Source organism: Monodelphis domestica, chromosome 2 (genome assembly GCF_027887165.1).
Source record: "Monodelphis domestica isolate mMonDom1 chromosome 2, mMonDom1.pri, whole genome shotgun sequence".
In the NCBI taxonomy this organism is placed as follows: domain Eukaryota; kingdom Metazoa; phylum Chordata; class Mammalia; order Didelphimorphia; family Didelphidae; genus Monodelphis; species Monodelphis domestica.
Genome location: NC_077228.1, coordinates 481415722 through 481436257, shown reverse-complemented (window position 1 = coordinate 481436257; position 20536 = coordinate 481415722). Strand labels below are relative to the sequence as shown.

The following is a 20536-nucleotide window of genomic DNA, read 5'->3' as shown; positions in this document are numbered from 1 at the left end:
CTGAAGTAAAAGTTAAGATTATATCCAAAGAGATATCCCTAGTAATTACATTTTTGAGCAAATGGGAGATTTTAGAAACTCTTTAATAGTATTAGTTATCAGGGTCAACTTTTGACAACTTGGGTGCTCAATTCAAGTAAAAGTGAAGTCATGGTGATTGCTGAAGTACCAAGTCCCATGAAATGAATGAAAATACCCAGGGAATCTAGAATTAATTATGCGGTCTATTTTATAATATCCTTTTAAGTGTGACTACAAAGTTAAGTGATTAAGTCATATAACTATAGTACTATCTTACAGGGGTTGAGTAGAATTAAATACATGATTTCTGATATTGACTACTGAGGATTTTAGTGTGATTTTATGACATACCAAAGCGTTCTCTATGGGGTGATTACAATGGAAGTCAGTGGGAAAACATGTGACATATAAATCATACACTTTTCTGAAACGACTGTTAAAACAATATTTAGCACCATAACCTATTCATCAAATAGTAAGCTATTAGTTCAAAGAATTCTAGAGGCTCAGATGCAAATTATATCCTTAGAATCATACACTAAATTTTAAAGAAATCTGTTAAAAAATTTCAAAAGGTATGAATGTTTTAAAAGTTATCAGTTATTTTATTTTAAGATGGCAGATTGAGTCAAAATTAAAATTTAAGATATATTTTTAAAACGTTTGGTAGTGTTTTAAGTTTCATTAATGTTTTTCAAATATTACACCAAAAGAGAAGTTGAACAGACACTAATTATAAACCTCATATCTATAAGGAAGATTTAAGATCGGCCTTAGGAGGGATGGCAATACAATATTCAGAGGAATATTTTTATTGAGGGTCACAGAGAATACATCTTTTACATTGCTAGTAAAAACTGCCTTTGACACTGTCTTAATTATGACAAAATAGTCTACATAAGGGCCTGTGATTGCATTTGTGCCTTCTTTGCTAGCACCTTCAGATCTGCAATGCACTTGGCAATGGTTTCCTTTTCCTGTGACAAGGAGAGAGAAAATGGGTTAGTTTTTATGAAATACTCAAATTTTACCAACATTCTTAATTTATATAGTAAGGAAGATAGATTTGACAGTTCTAAGTTGCCTTTTTATTCTGAAATTCTATAACTCTACAAGAGCTACAAAGTCTAACATCTCAACATAGATTCAGCATTATAGCTTCACAACTAAGGAAATAGAAGAAGAAGAGAGGCAGTAAGTTATCCTGGGAAGGGAGATGAAGAGTGGGGAAATAAACTTGAGAGCATGTGTAAACCTACCTAGCACTTGGCTTTTAGGAGTACTGCCTGTACATATGTATTTACATATGATCACTGGTTCCTAGAACCTGCAGCCATATTCTTGTGTCTTTTCCCCCCTGCTCCCCAACACACCTCACACAAATACAAATGCTTGCTACATAGCTAACCTCTTCATGTAAACAACCATAGAAATAATCAAACTATGTGTACCCAAGACCTGCATGGCTATTAGGAAAGTAATCACTGATTAGAGAGTGTCTGAACAGTGGCATATGAATGTTAACAGAATATTGTGTTGCAAGAAATAGTGAGCAAAAAGAATTTTTAAAAATAATTTAATAAGATTTATATGAACTAATTCAGAATCCAGCTCAAGGAGAGCCTTTTAGAGAGCAACCATGATAGTGTGAAGGAAAAAAGTACATGTAAAACAAATGAATAGATTGGCCATATCAGATCATTTTTGCACTTATTCTGCATCTGTATTCCACTTTCTGACTAAAATATGAAACATGTTTCACATAAGTTTCTGAAATTTTCTGAGTTGTTTTTCTTAACATTATAATGGTTACTGAATAAATGACTCTCCTTGTTCTGCTTAATTCTGAATCAGTTTATACAAATCTACTAAGTTTTATATATTTGCTATGAAGGAGAGCCTTTTTGTTGTGGAGAGAGGGAAGAGAAATCATTGGGGAGTAAGGGGAATGTCAAAAAAAAAAGCTTTAAAAAAAATTAAAATAAAAGAAATGAATCCTTTGTAGTTTTAGCAGCCAGGTAGGTGACTAGGGAGACCTATTGTACCTACAAGAGAGATGAAAGATCTCTTTGGTAGATCAGATTTTGAAAGAGGAAGGATTCTACATAGGTATGCACTAACTCCTTCTGATTACAACACTAGGGCAGCTTTACTTTCTTCACCCCATAGCCTGCTGGCCAGCTCCAAGACCCATATTCATTAGAAATGCCAATAATTTAATACCTGCTGAGCAGAGATGCTCTTCACCACATGGTTCTCCACCCATGTGATCATGTGTTCTTGCTCTTTGCGTCGCATCATGTTCTGCTTTGCAATGTGATAATCCAGGCGATTCTTCACCTCTGTGTACACTTTGTGCAGTCTCTCTCGGTAGAAGAGTTCTATTGTCATGGCAATGTTGTTCTAAAGAAGGTGAGAAATCCCACTTGTGTTGGTAAAGAGCCATAAGGATTGTGCCAGAACACTACAAGTATTGGATTTCTTTCCTATTCTATATAAAAGATGAGAAGATTTAGAGGTAGGTTGTTTTCCTTAAAATTTAATATGATTTAAAAAATGAAAGTCTAACCAAATTGGGCAAAAAAAATAAAGATGATTGCACAAATTAGCCACCTATCAAGTAACAAATAATCCTTGATTTGTAAATAAATGATAAACCAAACATAACAAAGAACTGTGCTCTTGAAACACTGAGTGATCAATGATGGCAAACCTATGATACAGGTGCCAAAGATGGCACGCAGAATGCTCTATGGGCACTTAGCCATGGTCAGAACTGCTCCCTTCCCCCTCTCCATCACATCTGATGACATTTTCACATCATCTACCCCTCTGCCCAGCAGCCCAACGGAAGCACTTTCTCCTTCCCCTGTGTGGGGTAAGGGGGAGGTGGGCGAATGGCACATGGTCTCTGGTGGGGGTGGGGGAGGGGACATAGTACTCAGTCTAAGGGGTGGGGGTGAGGTCCAGCACTCCCATCTCTAAAAGGTTTACCATCACTGCACTAGATTAAGGCTACTTGAGCATCTAATTTCTGATTTGTCCATGTTCTAAGAACCTGCTTTTATAATCTCAATATAGGCATGACATACTTCAGTCAATACTTTTGTTAGTAGTTATTAGTACAGGGTAGAAGTAAATGAAATATGTAATAAATTAAATATAATTCTTTCAAGCTATATGTGAATTAAATCCTCTAAAAATAAATTAGCATAGTTTCTATATACCAGGCACATATAATGGGATTTTATCTAGTTATTATTTTGTTTTTCCTGAATCTAGTATATTGAATTCCTAGGAGATATGATTTCCTGATGTGGGAAAAGTAATTTTTAATTCCTAAAAAATACTTACCCTCTGGACATCAAAAAGGTAGTGACGTTTGCCAACCAGATCCTGCTGTTGCTTTTCCAGGTCAATTGCATCTTGGATATTTTTCATAGAAGTCTGTTTCAGTCCTTCTGCCTCAGCCAGCTGATCCTGCAATTAGGATATTTATAAAAAGAATGGTGAGAAGTAACTGATAATAAGCACTGAACCATTTCCCTCCTTTAAACTCAGGGCTTATTAGTGTGGTTAGGACTCACTAGTGTTAAAGTGAAAGAAAAATGAACACAACTTTCATGGAAGTCAGATAAAGAGATAATTCAAAACCAACCTAAAACTAAAAAGTAGCCAAGAATTTTAGTAAAACATGGAAAATATGACTCCATAGGATTCCATATGTCATTCAAATTACAAATGCTTAACAATACTACTATGAAGCTGGTAATCAAATATGGGAATCTTTGGAGAAAGTTGGTAATTTAAAAAAAGTCTTTTTTAAAGCTAAATACATTTAAAATCCAATCAGTTGAAGACCCTACTCCTAATTACAAAATATCAGTCCAAAACTAAAATGGGGGAAAAAAAATCAAATTCCTGTTCATACCTCTCTGAGTTTATCAGCAAAAGCTGCGACAGAGGCACCATATTTTTTAACTATATAGACAAAGAGCCCCAATGTTGACATGGCAGCAAAAGTATCAGCAGTAATAACATAGATTTCTTTGGAGAGAAGATACAGGGCAAGTCCTGTGCCCAATACATAAGGACCTGAAAGAAAAAGAATATTTATGAGAAGTCCTATATGGTTTTTAAAAATCTGATTGAAAGACAACGCAAGCTAATTTTTAAAAATTAGTTCACTCTAGTGCACAAAAAACCTATTATTTAGAAAAATTACAAATCAAGGATATTCAATAATCATTGTTATCAAAGTGATTTTTATTTGGTCATTTCAAACATTATTCATTGTATACAAAAATCTTTTTCTTTCCTCCCACCCCTCCCATAGCCAACACGTGATTCCACTGGGTTATCACACGTGTCCTTGATCCGAACCCATTTCCTTGTTGTTGGTATTTGCATTAGGATGTTCATTTAGAGTCTATCCTCAATCATATCCCCTCCACCCCTGTAGTCAAGCAGTTGCTTTTCCTTGGTGTTTTTACTCCCTCAGTTTGTCCTCTGCTTGAGGATAGTTTTTTTTTTCCTCATAGATCCCTGCAGATTGTTCAGGGACATTACACCGCCACTAATGGAGAAGTCCATTACATTCGATTATATCACAGTGTATTAGTCTCTGTGTACAATGTTTTCCCGGTTCTGCTCCTTTCGCTCTGCATCACTTCCTGGAGGGTGTTCCAGTCTCCATGGAATTCCTCCACTTTATTATTCCTTTTAGCACAATAGTATTCCATCACCAACATATACCATAATTTGTTCAGCCATTCCCCAATTGAAGGGCATCCCCTCATTTTCCGATTTTTTTTGCTACCACAAAGAGTGCAGCTATAAATATTCTCATACAAGTCTTTTTCCTTATTATCTCTTTAGGGTACAAACTCAGTGGTGCTATGGCTGGCTCAAAAGGTAGGCAGTCTTTTAGTGCCCTTTGGGCATAGTTCCAAATTGCCCTCCAGAATGGTTGGATCAATTCACAACCCCACCAGAAATGAATTAGTGTCCCCACTTTGCCATATCCCCTCCAGCATTCATTACTTTCCATAGCTGTCATATTAGCCAATCTGCCAGGTGTGAGGTGATACCTCAGAGTTGTTTTGATTTGCATCTCTGATTATAAGAGATTTAGAATACTTTTTCATGTGCTTATTAATCGTTTTGATTTCTTTAACTGAAAATTGCCTATTCATGTCCCTTGTCCATTTATCAATTGGAGAATGGCTTGATTTTTTGTACAATTGATTTAGCTCTTTGTAAATTTGAGTAATTAAACCTTTGTCAGAGGTTTTTGTTATGAAGATTGTTTCCCAATTTGTTGCTTCCCTTCTGATTTTAGTTACATTGGTTTTGTTTGTAAAAAACTTTTTAATTTGATGTAGTCAAAATTATTTATTTTACATTTTGTGACTCTTTCTAAGTCTTGCTTGGTTTTAAAATCTTTCCCTTCCCAAAGGTCTGACATGTATACTATTCTATGTTCACCTAATTTACTTATTTATAGTTTCCTTCTTTATATTCAAGTCAGTCACCCATTCTGAGTTTATCTTGGTGTAGGGAGTGAGGTGTTGATCCAAACCTAATCTCTCCCACACTGTCTTCCAATTTTCCCAGCAGTTGGTTTGTCATGGACTGTCTTGCTGAGGTCACTTACCCCAAGTCTATACCACTGATCCTCATTCCTGTCTCTTAGCCAGTACCAAATTGTCTTGATGACCACTGCTTTATAATATAGTTTGAGATCTGGGACTGTAAGGCCACCTTCCTTTGTATTTTTTTCATTATTTCCCTGGATATCCTTGATCTTTTGTTCTTCCAAATGAACTTTGTTATGGTTTTTTCTAATTCAGTAAAAAAGTTTTTTGGAAGTTCAATGGGTATGGCACTAAATAGATAGATAAGTTTGGGTAGGATGGTCATTTTTATTATATTAGTTCATTCTACCCATGAGCAGTTAATGTTTTTCCAGTTGTTTAGATCTAGTTTTAATTGTGTGGAAAGTGTTTTGTAGTTGTGTTCATAGAATTTCTGTGTTTGTCTTGGCAGGTAGATTCCCAAGTATTTTATATTGTCTAAGGTGATTTTGAATGGAATTTCTCTTTCTAATTTCTGCTGCTGAGATATGTTGGAGATATATAGAAATGCTGATGACTTATGTGGGTTTATTTTGTATCCTGCTACTTTACTAAAGTTGTTGATTATTTCCCTTAGCTTTTTAGTTGATTCTTTAGGATTCTTTAAGTAGACCATCATATCATCCGCAAAGAGTGATAGCTTGGTCTCCTCATTGCCAATTTTAATACCTTCAATTTCTTTTTCTTCTCTAATCGCTACTGCTAGTGTTTCTTATACAATGTTAAATAATAGAGGTGATAATGGGCATCCTTGTTTCACTCCTGATCTTATTGGGAATGTATCTAGTTTATCCCCATTGCAGATGATGTTGGCTGATGGTTTTAGATAGATACTGTTTATTATTTTTAAGAAAGGCCCTTCTAGTCCTATGCTTTCTAGTGTTTTCAATAGGAATGGGTATTGTATTTTATCAAAGGTCTTTTCTGCGTCTATTGAGGTAATCATGTGATTTTTGTTGATTTGCATGTTGATATGGTCAATTATGTGGATGGTTTTCCTAATATTGAACCATCCTTTCATTCCTGGTATAAATCCTACCTGATCACAGTGAATAACCCTCCTAATCACTTGCTGGAATCTTTTTTGCTAGTATCCTATTTAAGATTTTTGCATCTATGTTCATTAGGGGAGATTGGTCTGTAGTTTTCTTTCTCCATTTTTAACCTGCCTGGCTTTGGAATCAGTACCATATTTGTGTCATAAAAGGAATTTGTTAGAACTCCCTCTTTGCTTATTATGTCAAATAGTTTGTGTAGCATTGGGATTAGCTGTTCTTTGAAAGTTTGATAGAATTCACTAGTGAATCCATCAGGCCCTGGGGATTTTTTCTTAGGGAGTTCTTTGATGGCCTGTTCGATTTCTTTTTCTGATATGGGATTATTTAAGAATATATTTTTTCTTCTGTTAGTCTAGGCAATTTATATTTTTGTAAATATTCATCCAAATCGCCTAGATTGGCATATTTATTGCCATATAATTGGGCAAAATAGTTTTTAATGATTGTCTTAATTTCCTCTTCATTGGAGATGAGGTCCCCCTTTTCATCTATGATACTGTTAATTTGCTTTTCTTCTTTCCTTTTTTTTAACAAAGTGATTTTTTAAAAGCCTCAAAACCAAAGTAGTGGCTATGTATGAAATCTATCCACTCCTATTTAGTATTTCATTTTCATAGTATCTTTGCCCTAAAAATACCTGGAAAAAAGTCTACGATCTTATCAGAGGGCAACAATGCAGACTGTAACTCTAAAGTGTCTTAATAGACAGTTTCTCAAATTGTTCTGATAAAAATAAATAAATCATCAGGTAGTCTACCTTCTATACTTAGGTAGGTTAGTGTTTACAACTGCCAGTTTCTCCATCTTGGCAGGACCTGCTAGAGATGCTGCTGCCTACTGATATGTGTTTTAAGCCACTTATTTTGTTATACACTTCATAATTGCTTAATTTCTAAGTATATCTCATTTTTCTCAAATAGCTATTAAGTTCTGACTTTATCATCCCTGCATCAAAGAAGTTATGCATAAGGCATGCTCTTAAATAGTTTAATGAATGAAGAAACAATGTCAGGGGGCAGTTAGTGGATACTTTTTAGCTCTGTGACTCTGGGAAAGTAACCTCAACAGACTAGCCTCACCACTCTTCTAGGTTCCTAGGTTCCAAGGTTCCAAGACAGAGAGAGAGAGAGAGAGAGAGAGAAAGAGTGAGAGTGAGAGTGAGAGAGAGAGAGAGAGAGAGAGTGAGAGTGAGAGTGTGAGTGTGTGTGTGTGTGTGAGAGAGAGAGAGTGAGTGAGAATGAGAGAGAGAGAGAGAGAGAGAGAGAGAGAGAGAGAGAGAGAGAGAGAGAGAAACAATGTCAGGCTTCTAAGTATCGGCTTTATAAAGTTCAGAAACATTTAGTTTCCAAAAGTCAATGGCCATAGCAACAAGTTTTGGTTAGAATAAGTCAACAATAAACAGGAGAGTATAAAATACAAAGAGTCCAATTTTTGTTTTTTGTTATCCACACAAATTAACAAGGTACAACGAAAAGGCAGAAACAATACCAAAGCCATAAAGCACCCAAAGCTTTGCTTACCTGTAACTCCAGTTTTAGGATACATAAACTCAAAGAATTCCTCAGGAATCAACCCATGCCGAACTTTCCCTCCATGCTCAGGAAGAGGAGGCAAAGGAGCCAGGCGGGGGGATGCTGTGTGAAAAATTCTGGTTGTCTGAAGCACCCTACAGAGAGTAAAAGTGTTATATAGATAGTTCTCGATTTTAGTTAAGTGGACTGTCAGTAGACTTCTGTGTAAAGCAATTTTACATAATTCGAATTTGTCTGTGGCCCTGGGAAAGAGAAGGAAGAAGGCAGGAACAGGGCTTTTCTGTGGAGGAAGGGGGCCAGCAAATGATTCAGGACAAAAAGGGGTTAGGGACAGAGAAGTGAAAGCAGGATGAGCTCCAGGACTAGTCACACTGTGGTCTGGCCAGAGCCAAGAGGAAGAAAATGTGGCAGGAAGCCATTGAGGAGGATGAGCAACATGCTTGGGCTGGGGACAGAAATGTAGTAACCAAGCTCAGACATATTAAAACTAAGACACATGGAGGCCAGATACAAGTTCTCAAGCCATGTTTGATCTGATTCTGGTGAAGTGGTGGTTTCTCCACATCTGTATTTTTTTTGGTGAGGAGTTGGGGGGGGGGGGCAGGAATGGAGAGAGCACAGTAAAATAAAGGTAAGATAGCTGATTTTTTGGAATTCAGCAAAGTTGAATTTGCATAATGTGAAAAGTGCCTATATTTCTAAATAAGAAATAGCATGGTGCATGAAACATCAGAACAAACTCTAGATACTAAAGAGGAAGGGCTGCCTTAGTTACATTTTCCAACAGATATGGAAATTGTACTGGGTAGGGAGTAGGAAATCTGGCTTATTATATACTAACTTGTGTAATGTCTGCTTTACAGATGCTATTTAATCTAACTTGCTTACCAATAGAAGGCTCTTTTCTTCAACATATAAATAGCCTGCTTTGAATACTTTCAACCAGAGGTCAGTAATCTTTCTGGGTAACCTAAATTCCATGTAAGACATCTCTAATTGTTAAAAAAGTTCTTTATATTGCAGGAAAATCTGACTTCTACTAACTTCTACCTATTGGTCCTAGTTCATTCATTCAAATACAAGAACAAGTTTAATAACTCCTCTTCCAGAGGATTCTTAAAGATACCTGAAGAAAACTATTCTATTCTCCCTGTGTAACCTTCCCTTTTCCTGACTAAACACCCTTGATTTCTTTAACTGCTTCTTCCCTGTGCAAAGCCTTCTAGATCTCTTTTCAGTCTGGTTCCCCTCACTATCCAGAGATTAGGTTGTCAATATCCTCAAGGGGCAGCAATTGGAACTCAACATACTACTCAATTGTGGACTCACCAGTGCTGAGTAAAGATGATTACTTTCCCAGACTGGGATACACAAAATATAAATGCATACTAAGATTGCATTATCTTTTTATTTTTTTATGAGTTTGGTAGCATTGTCAGTTATATGATACACAATCTCCCGGTTAGTTTTTTCCCTCATGAATGATAACAAACCATGTCTCTTCCATTCTGAGCTTGTGATGATCTTCATTTAAAATCTTGGGGTTCAGACTATCTGGATCTTTCTGAGACCTTATCCTGTCATCCTAAATGCTCTATTAACCCAAAGGAGGGCTTTACTTTTTCTCCAAACCTAGCTTGTATAAAATCTGAGTGCTTAAGTTCTTGTCTATTTGACATAAACAGCTGAAGAAGTTGGTGCCATGACAACATAAGACATACAGATTTCTCCACCCACTTTCATGTCAGAGCCTACAAACATCCTGCTACTCTTAATTCTCCCTCCTCTTCATATTCAAAAGAATCAAGAGGAGCAAGGGGGCAGAATGACTCTATTCTCAATGTGCTACTAGATTGTCCTACATAGCTCAGGTTGTTTCCCTGACCTTGAGGTAGTTTCTCCTCAAAGTGACATCACAGAGCAGGGGGTAAGCACAGAAAGGGTGAATCCAAAAGAGTAATAGTGTTTCTAAGTTTTTGATTAATGAGAAGTCGCCCAAAAAGTAAAATGAGAGAAGCAGGAAAGGGAGAGCAAGTGAAAATGACCTGTCTGTAATTACCCTGCTCAGTTATAAAATATTTACAGAAGCTCTGGAATAAAAATTTTTTGTCTCAAAAACATGATGGAGGGTGGGGTGGAATAATAAATTTTCCAATTTACATATTTCTTTTCTTTCAATAAGTTTTCCTCTTAGAGAAATTTATATTAGGACCAACATTAGTCGTCTGCCAGTTGACTCAATAAACATCCTTTCCATATCTTTTATCTACAGTACTAAGAAAAAATTAAATTAAACCTGATGAAAACACTTTATGTATTTGAACCTAAGAAAATGCTTTATGTATTTATACATATATAGGATTAAACAACAATCCTAAGGAGGTATTGAGGCTCTTTCATTTTACAAATGAGGCAACTGAGGCTCAGTGAAGGTAAGGAGTGTGCCAGGGGTTACAGAGCTTCTAAATGTCAGAAACAAGACACTCCAAATCAATGTTATGCTGGGTTAGGGCAGACTTGGCTTTGAATACTACCTCTAGAAGCATGCAAAAAAAAGAAAAAGAAAAAGAAAAAAAGAAAGAAAGAAAAAAGAGACTGGGAGGGCTAATGATCACATGCTATTTCTCTAAAAGTGGCTTTAATTAGCCTTGGGACAGAAGAAATTGGTAGGTTTTATTAGAACAGGGCCAAGGGCAGTCCTGCTGCACACCAACCACTATGGTCTCCATCCAAATGAACATATATATATTTATCTATACTCTCTGGGAATAACTGTACATAAAAGATTCACTAACTATATGACTGAACTACACTTTTCTGTCTTTTCTGCCAATTTATTATGATGAACAGTTAAGATGCTTGACTAAAATCAAGATGCAAAATGCCCTTCAGAATACCCACAAAAAACATACACACACATATAAAACAGTCTGATTTTAAATAAGAATTTACTTCTTTGTTTGTTATCAATTACATTTGTTAACAACATCAACAACAACAACAAAAAAAAACACCAAACAAAAATAGGGTCAGACAACAAATTTGTCAGTCTTATTGGTGCCAGGCTTATTCTCTGTAAGTAACACTTTTCCAAATATCATAGATCTGTTACCATTAATATCTTCTATGTGTCACTTAATACCATCCTCTTTCAGCCCTAAAACCATACCATCTGGGGAAGGTAGGTGACTCAGGAGATTGAGATTTAGGCCTACAGGAGGTCTTGGGTTCAAACATTTCCTAGCTGTGTGACCCTGAGCAAGTCACTTAACTCCCAAGTGCTACTCCTCTGCCTTGGAACCAATACACAGTATTGATTATAAGATGGAAGGTAAGGGTTAAGAAAACAAAACCATACCACTATAATCTTTAATTGGAGAAATAACCACTGGAAGTTACATAAAAAAGGGGGGGGGGCAAATTAGCAACATCCTTGGTATAAGGAACTTAATGCAATCAAATAATGCATATTGGTACCTTCTCTACAATTTATGGTCCAGCATAGAAAAATTAAATTATTTTTCCAGCCACAGAGTCAGTACCTGTCAAAGATGGGACCCGAACCCAAGTATTCCTATCTTCAAGAACAGCTAACCACTAAGTCATATTGCTTCTCTTAAAAAATAAACAAACACATAAAAACAACGTTTCATTACACATAAACACTAAATTCCTATATAAAGTCTGCGAACCTCAAGAATCCAACCCTTGGAATCCTGACTTAGCCAAACCTGCTCTCCGAGGTTTTGCTGAGGACTCTGACCTGGAGGAGGGAGGGACGGACAGAAAAGCCTAGTACAAGGTCATAAGGCGGGGGAGAATAATGAGGATCGCTAAGTCTCAAGCACTAACCTTTCCCAAACCGGGGCTACAAGACCGTGATAGGGCACCTGCCTGAGGTCCTAGGGCCCAGTCCCCTCTTTTGACAGATAAGGAAACTGAACCTCAGGCAAGTAGTTCTGCGTTTTGCCTGTGCAAAAGGCTAGAACTGAGCCGATCCTAGGCCCGGCCCAGACGTGGGGAGGGAATAGAGGGGGGACAGTGCGGCGGGTGGTACTTACCCTGGAGCCAGTGGGGCCGCGTTCTTGAGCGCCGGAGCTGAGGGGACACAGACCTCGAGTCAGCTGTGGGTCACTGTCCCAGGCCTCCCTGCCCGCACCCTTCCCGAGGCTCCCCGCGACCCCTACGGGACCCTCCCCCCAAACCTGCTGTGATTGCTGCTCCTCCCCAGCTGAGTCCCCATGCGCTCCGGCCTGGGATCCTCACCTAAGGCTCCAGCAGCGTGCAGTGCCAGCCGGGACAGCATTGTGGGAACGGATCCGTTTAGCCGCCTCAAGTGTCCCAGTGACCCTGGCGGAGAGAACTTGTCAGCCTCCGCACTAAGATGGAGGAGAGCAAACCTCGCGAGAGGAGGCGGGCTCTTGCTCTACTGATTAGTCCAATCTGCGCCTTTCCCGGCTCGAACCCTAATTGTCGCGAGAGCAAACAGGCCACCCAAAAACCGAGGTGAGGAGTAGGAATGAGAGGACCTGTAAAGTACCTAAGCTAGAGCTCGGAGGCTACCGGCAAACAGAGGAGGGCGGGGCGAACAGGCAGGTCTCGCGAGAAGTAGGGGCTTCGGCCTCTCGGCCGGAGAGGGGCGGGGAACCCAAGTGGACACCACGTGGGTAGCGGAGGCCGGGATTGCGAGCGGACTAGAACCGGATCCGGAGCCACGGACATGCGGCAGGAGGAGTCGTCGCCGTCAATATCGTCCCTTCCTCGTCCCGTTCCAGAATGGAACCTACCGCCCAACGCGCCGGCATGTATGGAGCGGCAGCTGGAGGCAGCGCGCTACCGGTCTGGTGAGCTCGACCCCGGCCCCAGGCCCGGCCTGCTCCCGTCCCCGTGTCCCCTTCTCCTCCGCTGACGGCTTGCCTGGTCTTCCCGCAGATGGCTCCCTGCTTCTGGGCGCGTCCAGCCTCAGCGGCCGTAGCTGGGCCGGCTCTCTGTGGCTCTTCAAGGACCCCCTCGCGGCCCCCAATGAGGGCTTCTGTTCAGCTGGAGTCCAGACCGAAGCCGGGCTGTCCGACCTGACTTGGGTAGGGGATCGGGGCATCCTTGTGGCCTCCGACTCGGGTGAGTTCCCCGTGGGGGTGGGGATGGCCCCATGGCTTTGGACTGGGGGGGGCAGAGTCACCCCAGAAGGGACAGGGGCTGGGGTTTGAACCTGGAGCATCTCGGCGGAAGGATGAGACGGAAAGTTTATTAAATTGAATCCCCCCACCCCCACCCTCACCCCACCTGCGGGTAAGCTCTGTGCTAGGTTTGCTCTGGGACTAGAAAGAGGAAAACCCCAGCTCCTTCCCTCCAGGAGCTCCTTGTCCTTCAGGGCCTTCTGCTCCTAGTCTTAACGAACAAGCCCTGTTGCCTGCACTTTCTAAGTGGATTTTGCTTTCTGGCTGAGATTTTGAACAAATGTTTTATTGATGCATTTTGGCTGCTTCCTACACCACAAATCACTTCACTGTGACTTCCCCTCCCACATAGAATTCTCCCTTATAACAGGGGAAAACAGTTAAGTGAAACCAACTGACAAAGCAATAACAGCTCGTGTAACATTCTATAGGCCTGACCCCCTGGTTCTAAATAGAGGAGTGAAGTGGGTTTGCTTCCTCTGACCTCTAGCAGTATGGTCATTTTTGGCTGAGATTTTCGCACTTGGATAGATAGAAATGGGGCTTCAAAGACAATTCACAATAAGTATTCTTGTTTGAATACTTCTGACATATTTGGTGTGCATGATTCATCCTCCCTGGTACCCTAGACAAATGCTTTCAAGGTTTGGGCAGGTGAAATTGAATAACAACCACTGGCCAAGTTATCTGCACTTAAAAACCCTAGCAAACCTGATTCCTTTCCCCTTTTGGCATCTGATTCTTTTCATTTTTTAATTCTGAAAATTGGTAACCATCTTCTATCCTTTTATTAAAGAAAAAGTTAAATTATTACATTAAAGTTCCCTGATATCTCCCTCTGGCCCTCTCCAGTCACACTAGAGAAGGCTTCATTGGACAAATATGTAAATACATTTATGCATGTATATGTTATGTATATTTATGTCATTAATATTTCTGTTTATCAGTTCTTTTTCTGGAGGTGGACATTTATAGTTATTTTCCAAACTATTTTTGTTGCTGTTCCCTTGGTTCATTTTGCACTTCATAATTTCATATAGGTCTTTCTAGATTTAAAAAAAATTAACCTCATCATTACTTTTTTTCAAAATAGTAGTTCATCACAATCATATGCCACAACTTGTTTAACTATTCCCCAATTGAAGGACACCCCCTCAATTTCTATCCCCCCCTTTTTTTATCATATTGTTATTTTAGGGAAAAAAGAGGTATAGTTTATAAAGTCATAGGATAGGAGAAACAGTTTCAGCCTCAGGTGATGGGAATTGTGGTTATCCTCCTGCAGTTTCACTACTGAAGAATAATTCACTTTGTTGTTGTGTAGGACAAAGGCTAATGGAGGGTCTCCAGAGTCCTAGAAATGAATTTTGCTGTTCTGTGAATTATAGACCTTATATAATCCTAGCCCCCCACATCTTCTAGGTGCTGTGGAACTATGGGAACTGGATGATTCTGAAACACTCATCGTCAGCAAGTTCTGCAAATATGAGCATGATGACATAGTGACCAGTGTCAGTGCCCTACTCCCTGGCACACAGGCTGTCAGTGGCAGCAAAGACTTCTGGTGGGTGCCTCCTATTTTTTTCACCTGTTGTCTTTGCTGGTGCCTTTTGGCCCTAGTAAATAATGTAAGTTTTAAGTTTGTTCATTAAAGAACCTGGGGTAATAGTTAATACTTTCAAAACACAGGGATTGCTTATAAATTAATGGCCTATAGTTCTGTAGGTCATCATAATAGACTTTAGCATGAATGTTTCAGGTGAAGAATTGAGTCAAGTGGAAACCTTGGATTTTTCTAAACTATATTTTAGTGTCTATACTTGAGTGTGTGCTTTTTGAACTTATGTTTAGGAATGAATGCAGATTTTTTTTCTCTCCTTAGCATAAAACTTTGGGACCTTGGCCAAGAGAAAGTGCTAAGCTCCTATAGAGGTGAGTTTTACCTCCCCTTCCATCTTTGGCATGTTGGTTCTTTTAAATTTCCAGATGAGATTTGCATGCTAAAAGCGGTGTATGTTCATGGTTAAAGCCAGAGTCTATTGGACCATTAGGAAATCACATATACCTCCTTCAAGGAAAAGAATGTTTTCTCTATTCTCAGCCTCTGGATCATGCTTCTAGTGCCCTTCACATCCTAAAGCTTGGGTCTTCTGTCTGAAGCCTTGCCAAAGTTTTCATCATTTTCCACTTCCTTCAGGGGAGCCACTGAGGATCCTAGAGAGATCTGAAGTTGGATAAAATCTCTGAGACCATGCAATCTAATCTTCATTTCACAGAGGGGAGTAAAATTCCAAGGTTTTTATAATCCCAAAGATATTATGCCTTGCCCAGGTTCATATAGTAGGCAGGACTTGAGGAGAGCTTGTAGCTCATGTTCTCTGGTTCCAAAACCAAGGCTTCCTTCCCATCTGATGGACAATCATCCTTGTTCAGTAGCTCTCTTATTAATCCCAGTTCTACTTGTATCTTATTCACATTTTTAAGCCATGATTATTGAGAATTCCATCTTGGGGCCAAGAAGTTTTTTTCTGATCATCGAGTTTGGTCTGATCTTTCTGCTAATGCCTGGTTGTGATGGTGCTATCTACTCTTTCTAGAGTGTTTCTTTCCTTCCTAGCTCACTCTGGCCAAGTCTCCTGTGTTGCTGCTTCTCCCCTTAAGGAGTCTTTGTTCCTGTCATGCAGCGAGGTGAGATGACTCCCTCCCCTTGGCCACTTCTAAAATATTTAGCAGAATCAGTACAGTTTGAACCTAGGGTGGTAAATTTTGAGATTTGGAACTGGGTGAGACTTTATTTTACCATTGAAGAAACATAGGCTAAAGGAAGGAGAAAATGCTTATCGTCACCCTAGGTAGTGTCAGAGTTGGGACATGAACTCAGGACTTCTCATTTCAAATGCATTGTTCTTTCCATTACACTGGGCTGATCATGAAGCACTTTATTCTGTTGTTATTTCTAGGACAATAGAATTTTACTTTGGGATATCCGGTTACCCAAGCCAGCCACACATATTGGTGAGTCTGAATGTTAGGAGAAGCCTGATGAGTTTGGCTGTCAAAGATCAGGTCTTTTATACTGACAGCCTTTCTCCACAGTTTACTACAGGGTAAACTATGGCAGCTACTTGTTTTTGTATGACCCTGGGAATTAAGGATATTTTTAACATTTTAAAATGTAATAGAATTATTCAAAAATGCAATAATCATTCTTAACTCAAGAAGACTATATAAAAATTGGATGCTGGGGATTAGTCCTGTAGTTTTCCGGATCTCTGCTCTAGGTTTCTGTTAATACAGTCCCTCTAGGTGCCAGAGAAAGAGAATTGCCACGTTCCTGGATAGGTCCATCTCATTTACCACAAATAAGTAGGTGGATAAGAGTTTGGACTAAGACATATTAGAGTAGAAGGGAAGGAGATTCATGTACAAATTAACCTCACTTCGCTGATATCTTAGAAGTATAGGATCAGAGGAGAATGGATATTTTTTGGTTATATTTAAAGTTGTGAATTATCTCCCCTTCTCTCCCTCTTAACCCTACATAAAAGACCAACATTTGAGATTTTATATGTGTGTGTTTGGGTATACACATACATACATATATATGACTACAACTAGATAGATAGATAGATAGCTATAACCATATAGTATGTACTTCCATATATCAGTTTTTTCTCTGGAGGGTAGATAGTATTTTCTTTTATAAATTCTTTGCAGTTGAATTGAATGTTCATATTACTCAGAATAGCCTAGTCATTCGTTATCCTTTGAACAGTATTGCTGTTACCAAATACATTTTTCTCTTGGTTTTGCTCACTTTACTCTGCTGTTCTCACTTTCTCAGGCCAAAGTGTCCCCCATCACCTTCCTACCTCACTGGCCTGGCATACTAAGAAGAGCAAAATTTTTGCTTTTGGTAAGGAAATTTAGTGCTTGTTCCTTGAGGATATCGGGCTCTGGTGCAGAGTTGTCATTCTCTTATGGTCTTTGGCTGTAGCCATCCTCACTTCTTATACTTTTGTATCGGAATAGGAGGGAGTTTATGATAGGTTCTGGACCTGTGAAGGGAAACAAACATGGGATGGATTTGGGCTGGGCATTGGGAAAAAGCACTCTAACTTCTTTCCACAATAATCTCTCCTTCATGATTGTTTGCTCTCTTTTATGTTATTGCCTCTTCTGACCACATGGAAGCTCTTGACATACAAAGGGTCTTATGTGAGGTGGGCAGAAGTTGGTTGAGTGGCTATTTTGGATTTGAAATGGGACATGGGACCTACAAAGCTGAAAAGGGGTAGTTTAATACTGATTCTAGGTTAGGAATAAAACTGAGGTCCTTTACACACATGACATCTTGGTTTGTTCCCTGTAGGTGATGAGAATGGCTCTGTCTTTCTTGTGGACCTCAAGAACCCTGACAATATCCGTTCCTTAACTATACACTCCCAGAGTGTCACAAGGCTGGTGTTCTCATCAGACAGGTACTAGTCTATTTGCCCTGATGGCCACATATGTGGCTTGTGTATTGTTAGGGGCAATGGGGTAGATGTTCACAGGCAGAACTCTCGAAACAAGGTTTGTCTTTTGACTGTTCAGGTGGTCACTGAGGCCCAAACTTCTCTGACTATGAAAACTAAACAGAGCCCTCCCAGGACCAGTTATTTGGGGTGTAGGTGTTTCGTTAAGGGTGGCTGGGAAGTCTGCTCCATCTCTCCCTGGGTAGCCATTTGTATTTGGGTCAGCAGGGGAAACTTTGGTGCAGCTGAAGCTTCAAGCAGGGTGCTGGGCCTAGAGATCTAGCCTCAGTCCTCCTACTTCCCTCCCTTCCCCAGCTTTTCTGATGCCTTGTTGAAGGCTGGGAACAGAGTCCAAGCACCTCATCTGGGATAGTGGGGGGAGGTCAAGAGGATAAGGGTTTTGTTTGGGGAACTGCTAGCTCTTTTGTTCTTGCTTTTTCTCTCAACAGTTGTCCCCTCCTGGCATCCCTCAGTGAAGATTGTTCTGTAGTTGTGCTTGACACTTGCCTTGTAGAAGTGTAAGTAGAAAATGGGATCATTGGCCTGATGCAGGGGTTCCTGTTAGGATATGGGTTAGCCAGCATGACTGCTTAGGTCTTTCTCATCCTTAGAAGCATCTCAGAAAGCAGAGGTTTAGGTGTTCTTTAAAAAAAGCCCATTGTCAATTGGGAGGCCTCTCCTCGTCATCTGTGTCAGATAGGATTAAGAAAGGAGCCTCTTGGTACCAGGGCCAGCTTCAAACCAACATTTTTTTTAATGAGAGTGAGGATTGACTCCTAGAGCTTTCCCAGCATGTCTTAGCAAGAGTTTCAGAGGTTCTTCTTTTCAAAGAGATAAATGTATGCATACATATACACTTTCACGTGCTGCGCGCACACACACAAACACACACACAAACACACACACACACACACACACACACACACAGCAGCAGTTTGGTATTGAGGCAGGATCCATTGTGACATTAGACAAATTACTTTCCCCTTCTAGACCTCACTTTTCCTCTTTTCTAAAATAATGAAGTTAGAGAAGATAATCTAAATACACTTCCAACTTTAAAATTCTTTGATTTTATGGCCAGTAGATGTTATACGGTGATATAATATGCCCTCTTCAAATAATGTATTCCAGATCCATCTAAATTATGCTTCTCTCTTTTAACCCTTTCACATAATGCCCTGGCTCTACATTCTCTTTTCTTTTCCAGGTTCAAAAGCGAAGCCCACAGAGATTTTGTGAGAGATGCTACGTGGTCTCCCCTCAATCAGTATCTGCTCACGACTGTGGGCTGGGACCATCAGGTCATCCACCACACTGTGTCCTCAGAGCCAATTACAGTTCCTGCTTCCCACAAAGCCATATAGAATAGATTGGATTTGAGACAAAAAAGGCAAAACTGCTACAAATCCAAATCCACCTACCCCTTGGTTTATGAGAAGATAAGTCCTGTTTGTAGCAGGTTTGATCTATTAGAACTGAGCAGTTGAGGCACCAACTTCTCTGCCTGGGATCCTGTAGAGTCGTAGGGAGACAGTTGTTTATTTTTTTAGATTCTATTTAAATTTCTTTTTAAATGATAATTTGGACCATCTCTTCCCACATCTAGTGACCTCCCCTTGTTCCTCCTCACTCTTAAAAAGTACATAAAGGGGTAGGAAAGTGTCTCTTCATTTCTTTTTCTTCAGGTTATAAGGAATTTGCAAAATCCTGGGAATCACCTGAGATTTGGGCATCCCCATGTCCTAGGAATGAGGTTTCTCATTTACCCTTTGAGGTTTTTGGTTATTCTAATTACAGATCTGAGACAGACATGGGAAATTTTTTTAACAGCAGGACAGCCTCTTGCCTCAGTTGCCTAGGGTAATTTCTTTCCCTTAATACGAATCCTTCCTTGGCTGAGCAGGAAGGAGAACGGCCTGTTTTTCGTAGGTCATTGGGAACCTCTCTAGTAAAGTCATGATACTCTGGGAGAGGCTTACTACCTTCTCCTAATGATGAGAGACCAATTCCAGAGTTTGTTTCCTTTGGTTAGATGCCAAAGGGTATGGCTGGACTTGGTTTAGAGGGAATCCAGAGGGATTTGAGGAGAGGATGGGAAGTTGTGGGCAAGGGACACTTGAACATAAGCCAGAAAACTGACAGACTCCAGCGAGGGCTTTGGGAGCTGCTCCTCCAGTACTAAACTGCCCTGACCACCGCCTCCTGAGGCTGCTCTGCTTTCAGGAGGTGGGTTGCTTTGCCATGTCAGGAGAAGACATTTTATTGCCAAGCGTCATCCCAATGGAGAATCTGATATGACTTAGTGAAATAAAATTCTCCATTTCGGGTTCTGTTTTTCATGGTGTGTGTATGTATGTGTTTTAAAGCTTGTGTGTGTTGTAGTAGTGGGATAGAGGACATGCATTCTCTGTTGATGTGACTCTCCGGAAAGGCACTGGAGAGACAAATCTAGTTTGACTTCTCCCAGTGTGCCTTAGCTACAGGTCATGTCTCCTCAGGTACATCAGTTAACCTTGTTAAGTTTTCCTTGATAAAATTCACAGTAGCTGAGTTGGAAAAGGGGCTTAGTGACTATGTAGGCTAAATGATAACTGA

The 20536-nt window shown here is 39.8% G+C and overlaps 2 protein-coding genes across 2 annotated transcripts; one reads left to right on the top strand and one right to left on the bottom strand.

Moving 5' to 3' along the window:
- Positions 1 to 817: 817 nt before the first annotated feature.
- On the bottom strand, positions 818 to 12649 carry ATP5PB (ATP synthase peripheral stalk-membrane subunit b). The gene is made up of 7 exons (XM_001381965.5): positions 12514 to 12649; positions 12309 to 12345; positions 8236 to 8381; positions 3953 to 4116; positions 3376 to 3501; positions 2245 to 2424; positions 818 to 998 (listed from the first exon to the last, which is right to left on the bottom strand). The coding sequence occupies exons 1-7, from the start codon at positions 12551 to 12553 to the stop codon at positions 915 to 917; spliced, it is 777 nt and encodes a 258-aa protein (XP_001382002.1). The 5' UTR covers positions 12554 to 12649; the 3' UTR covers positions 818 to 914.
- Positions 12650 to 12958: 309 nt separating this feature from the next.
- Positions 12959 to 20280, top strand: WDR77 (WD repeat domain 77). The gene is made up of 10 exons (XM_001381964.5): positions 12959 to 13091; positions 13180 to 13365; positions 14847 to 14988; positions 15307 to 15356; positions 16042 to 16112; positions 16385 to 16439; positions 17269 to 17340; positions 17797 to 17905; positions 18391 to 18459; positions 19149 to 20280. Exons 1-10 carry the CDS (start codon positions 12968 to 12970, stop codon positions 19303 to 19305), a joined length of 1035 nt encoding a protein of 344 aa, XP_001382001.2. The 5' UTR covers positions 12959 to 12967; the 3' UTR covers positions 19306 to 20280.
- The last annotated feature ends 256 nt before the right edge of the window (positions 20281 to 20536 follow it).

Bases quoted from the DNA above. Each gene is read 5' to 3' on its own strand.
- ATP5PB (XM_001381965.5), bottom strand. From the start codon at position 12,553: ATGCTGTCCCGGCTGGCACTGCACGCTGCTGGAGCCTTAG. The intron at 2,425-3,375 runs GTAAGTATTTTT...CACCTTCTTTAG, and splicing joins ACCTTTTTGATGTCCAGAGG to AACAACATTGCCATGACAAT. The intron at 999-2,244 runs GTATTAAATTAT...TCCTTGTCACAG, and splicing joins AGAGCATCTCTGCTCAGCAG to GAAAAGGAAACCATTGCCAA.
- WDR77 (XM_001381964.5), top strand. From the start codon at position 12,968: ATGCGGCAGGAGGAGTCGTCGCCGTCAATATCGTCCCTTCCTCGTCCC. The intron at 14,989-15,306 runs GTGGGTGCCTCC...TTCTCTCCTTAG, and splicing joins AGTGGCAGCAAAGACTTCTG to CATAAAACTTTGGGACCTTG. The intron at 16,113-16,384 runs GTGAGATGACTC...TGTTATTTCTAG, and splicing joins TGTTCCTGTCATGCAGCGAG to GACAATAGAATTTTACTTTG.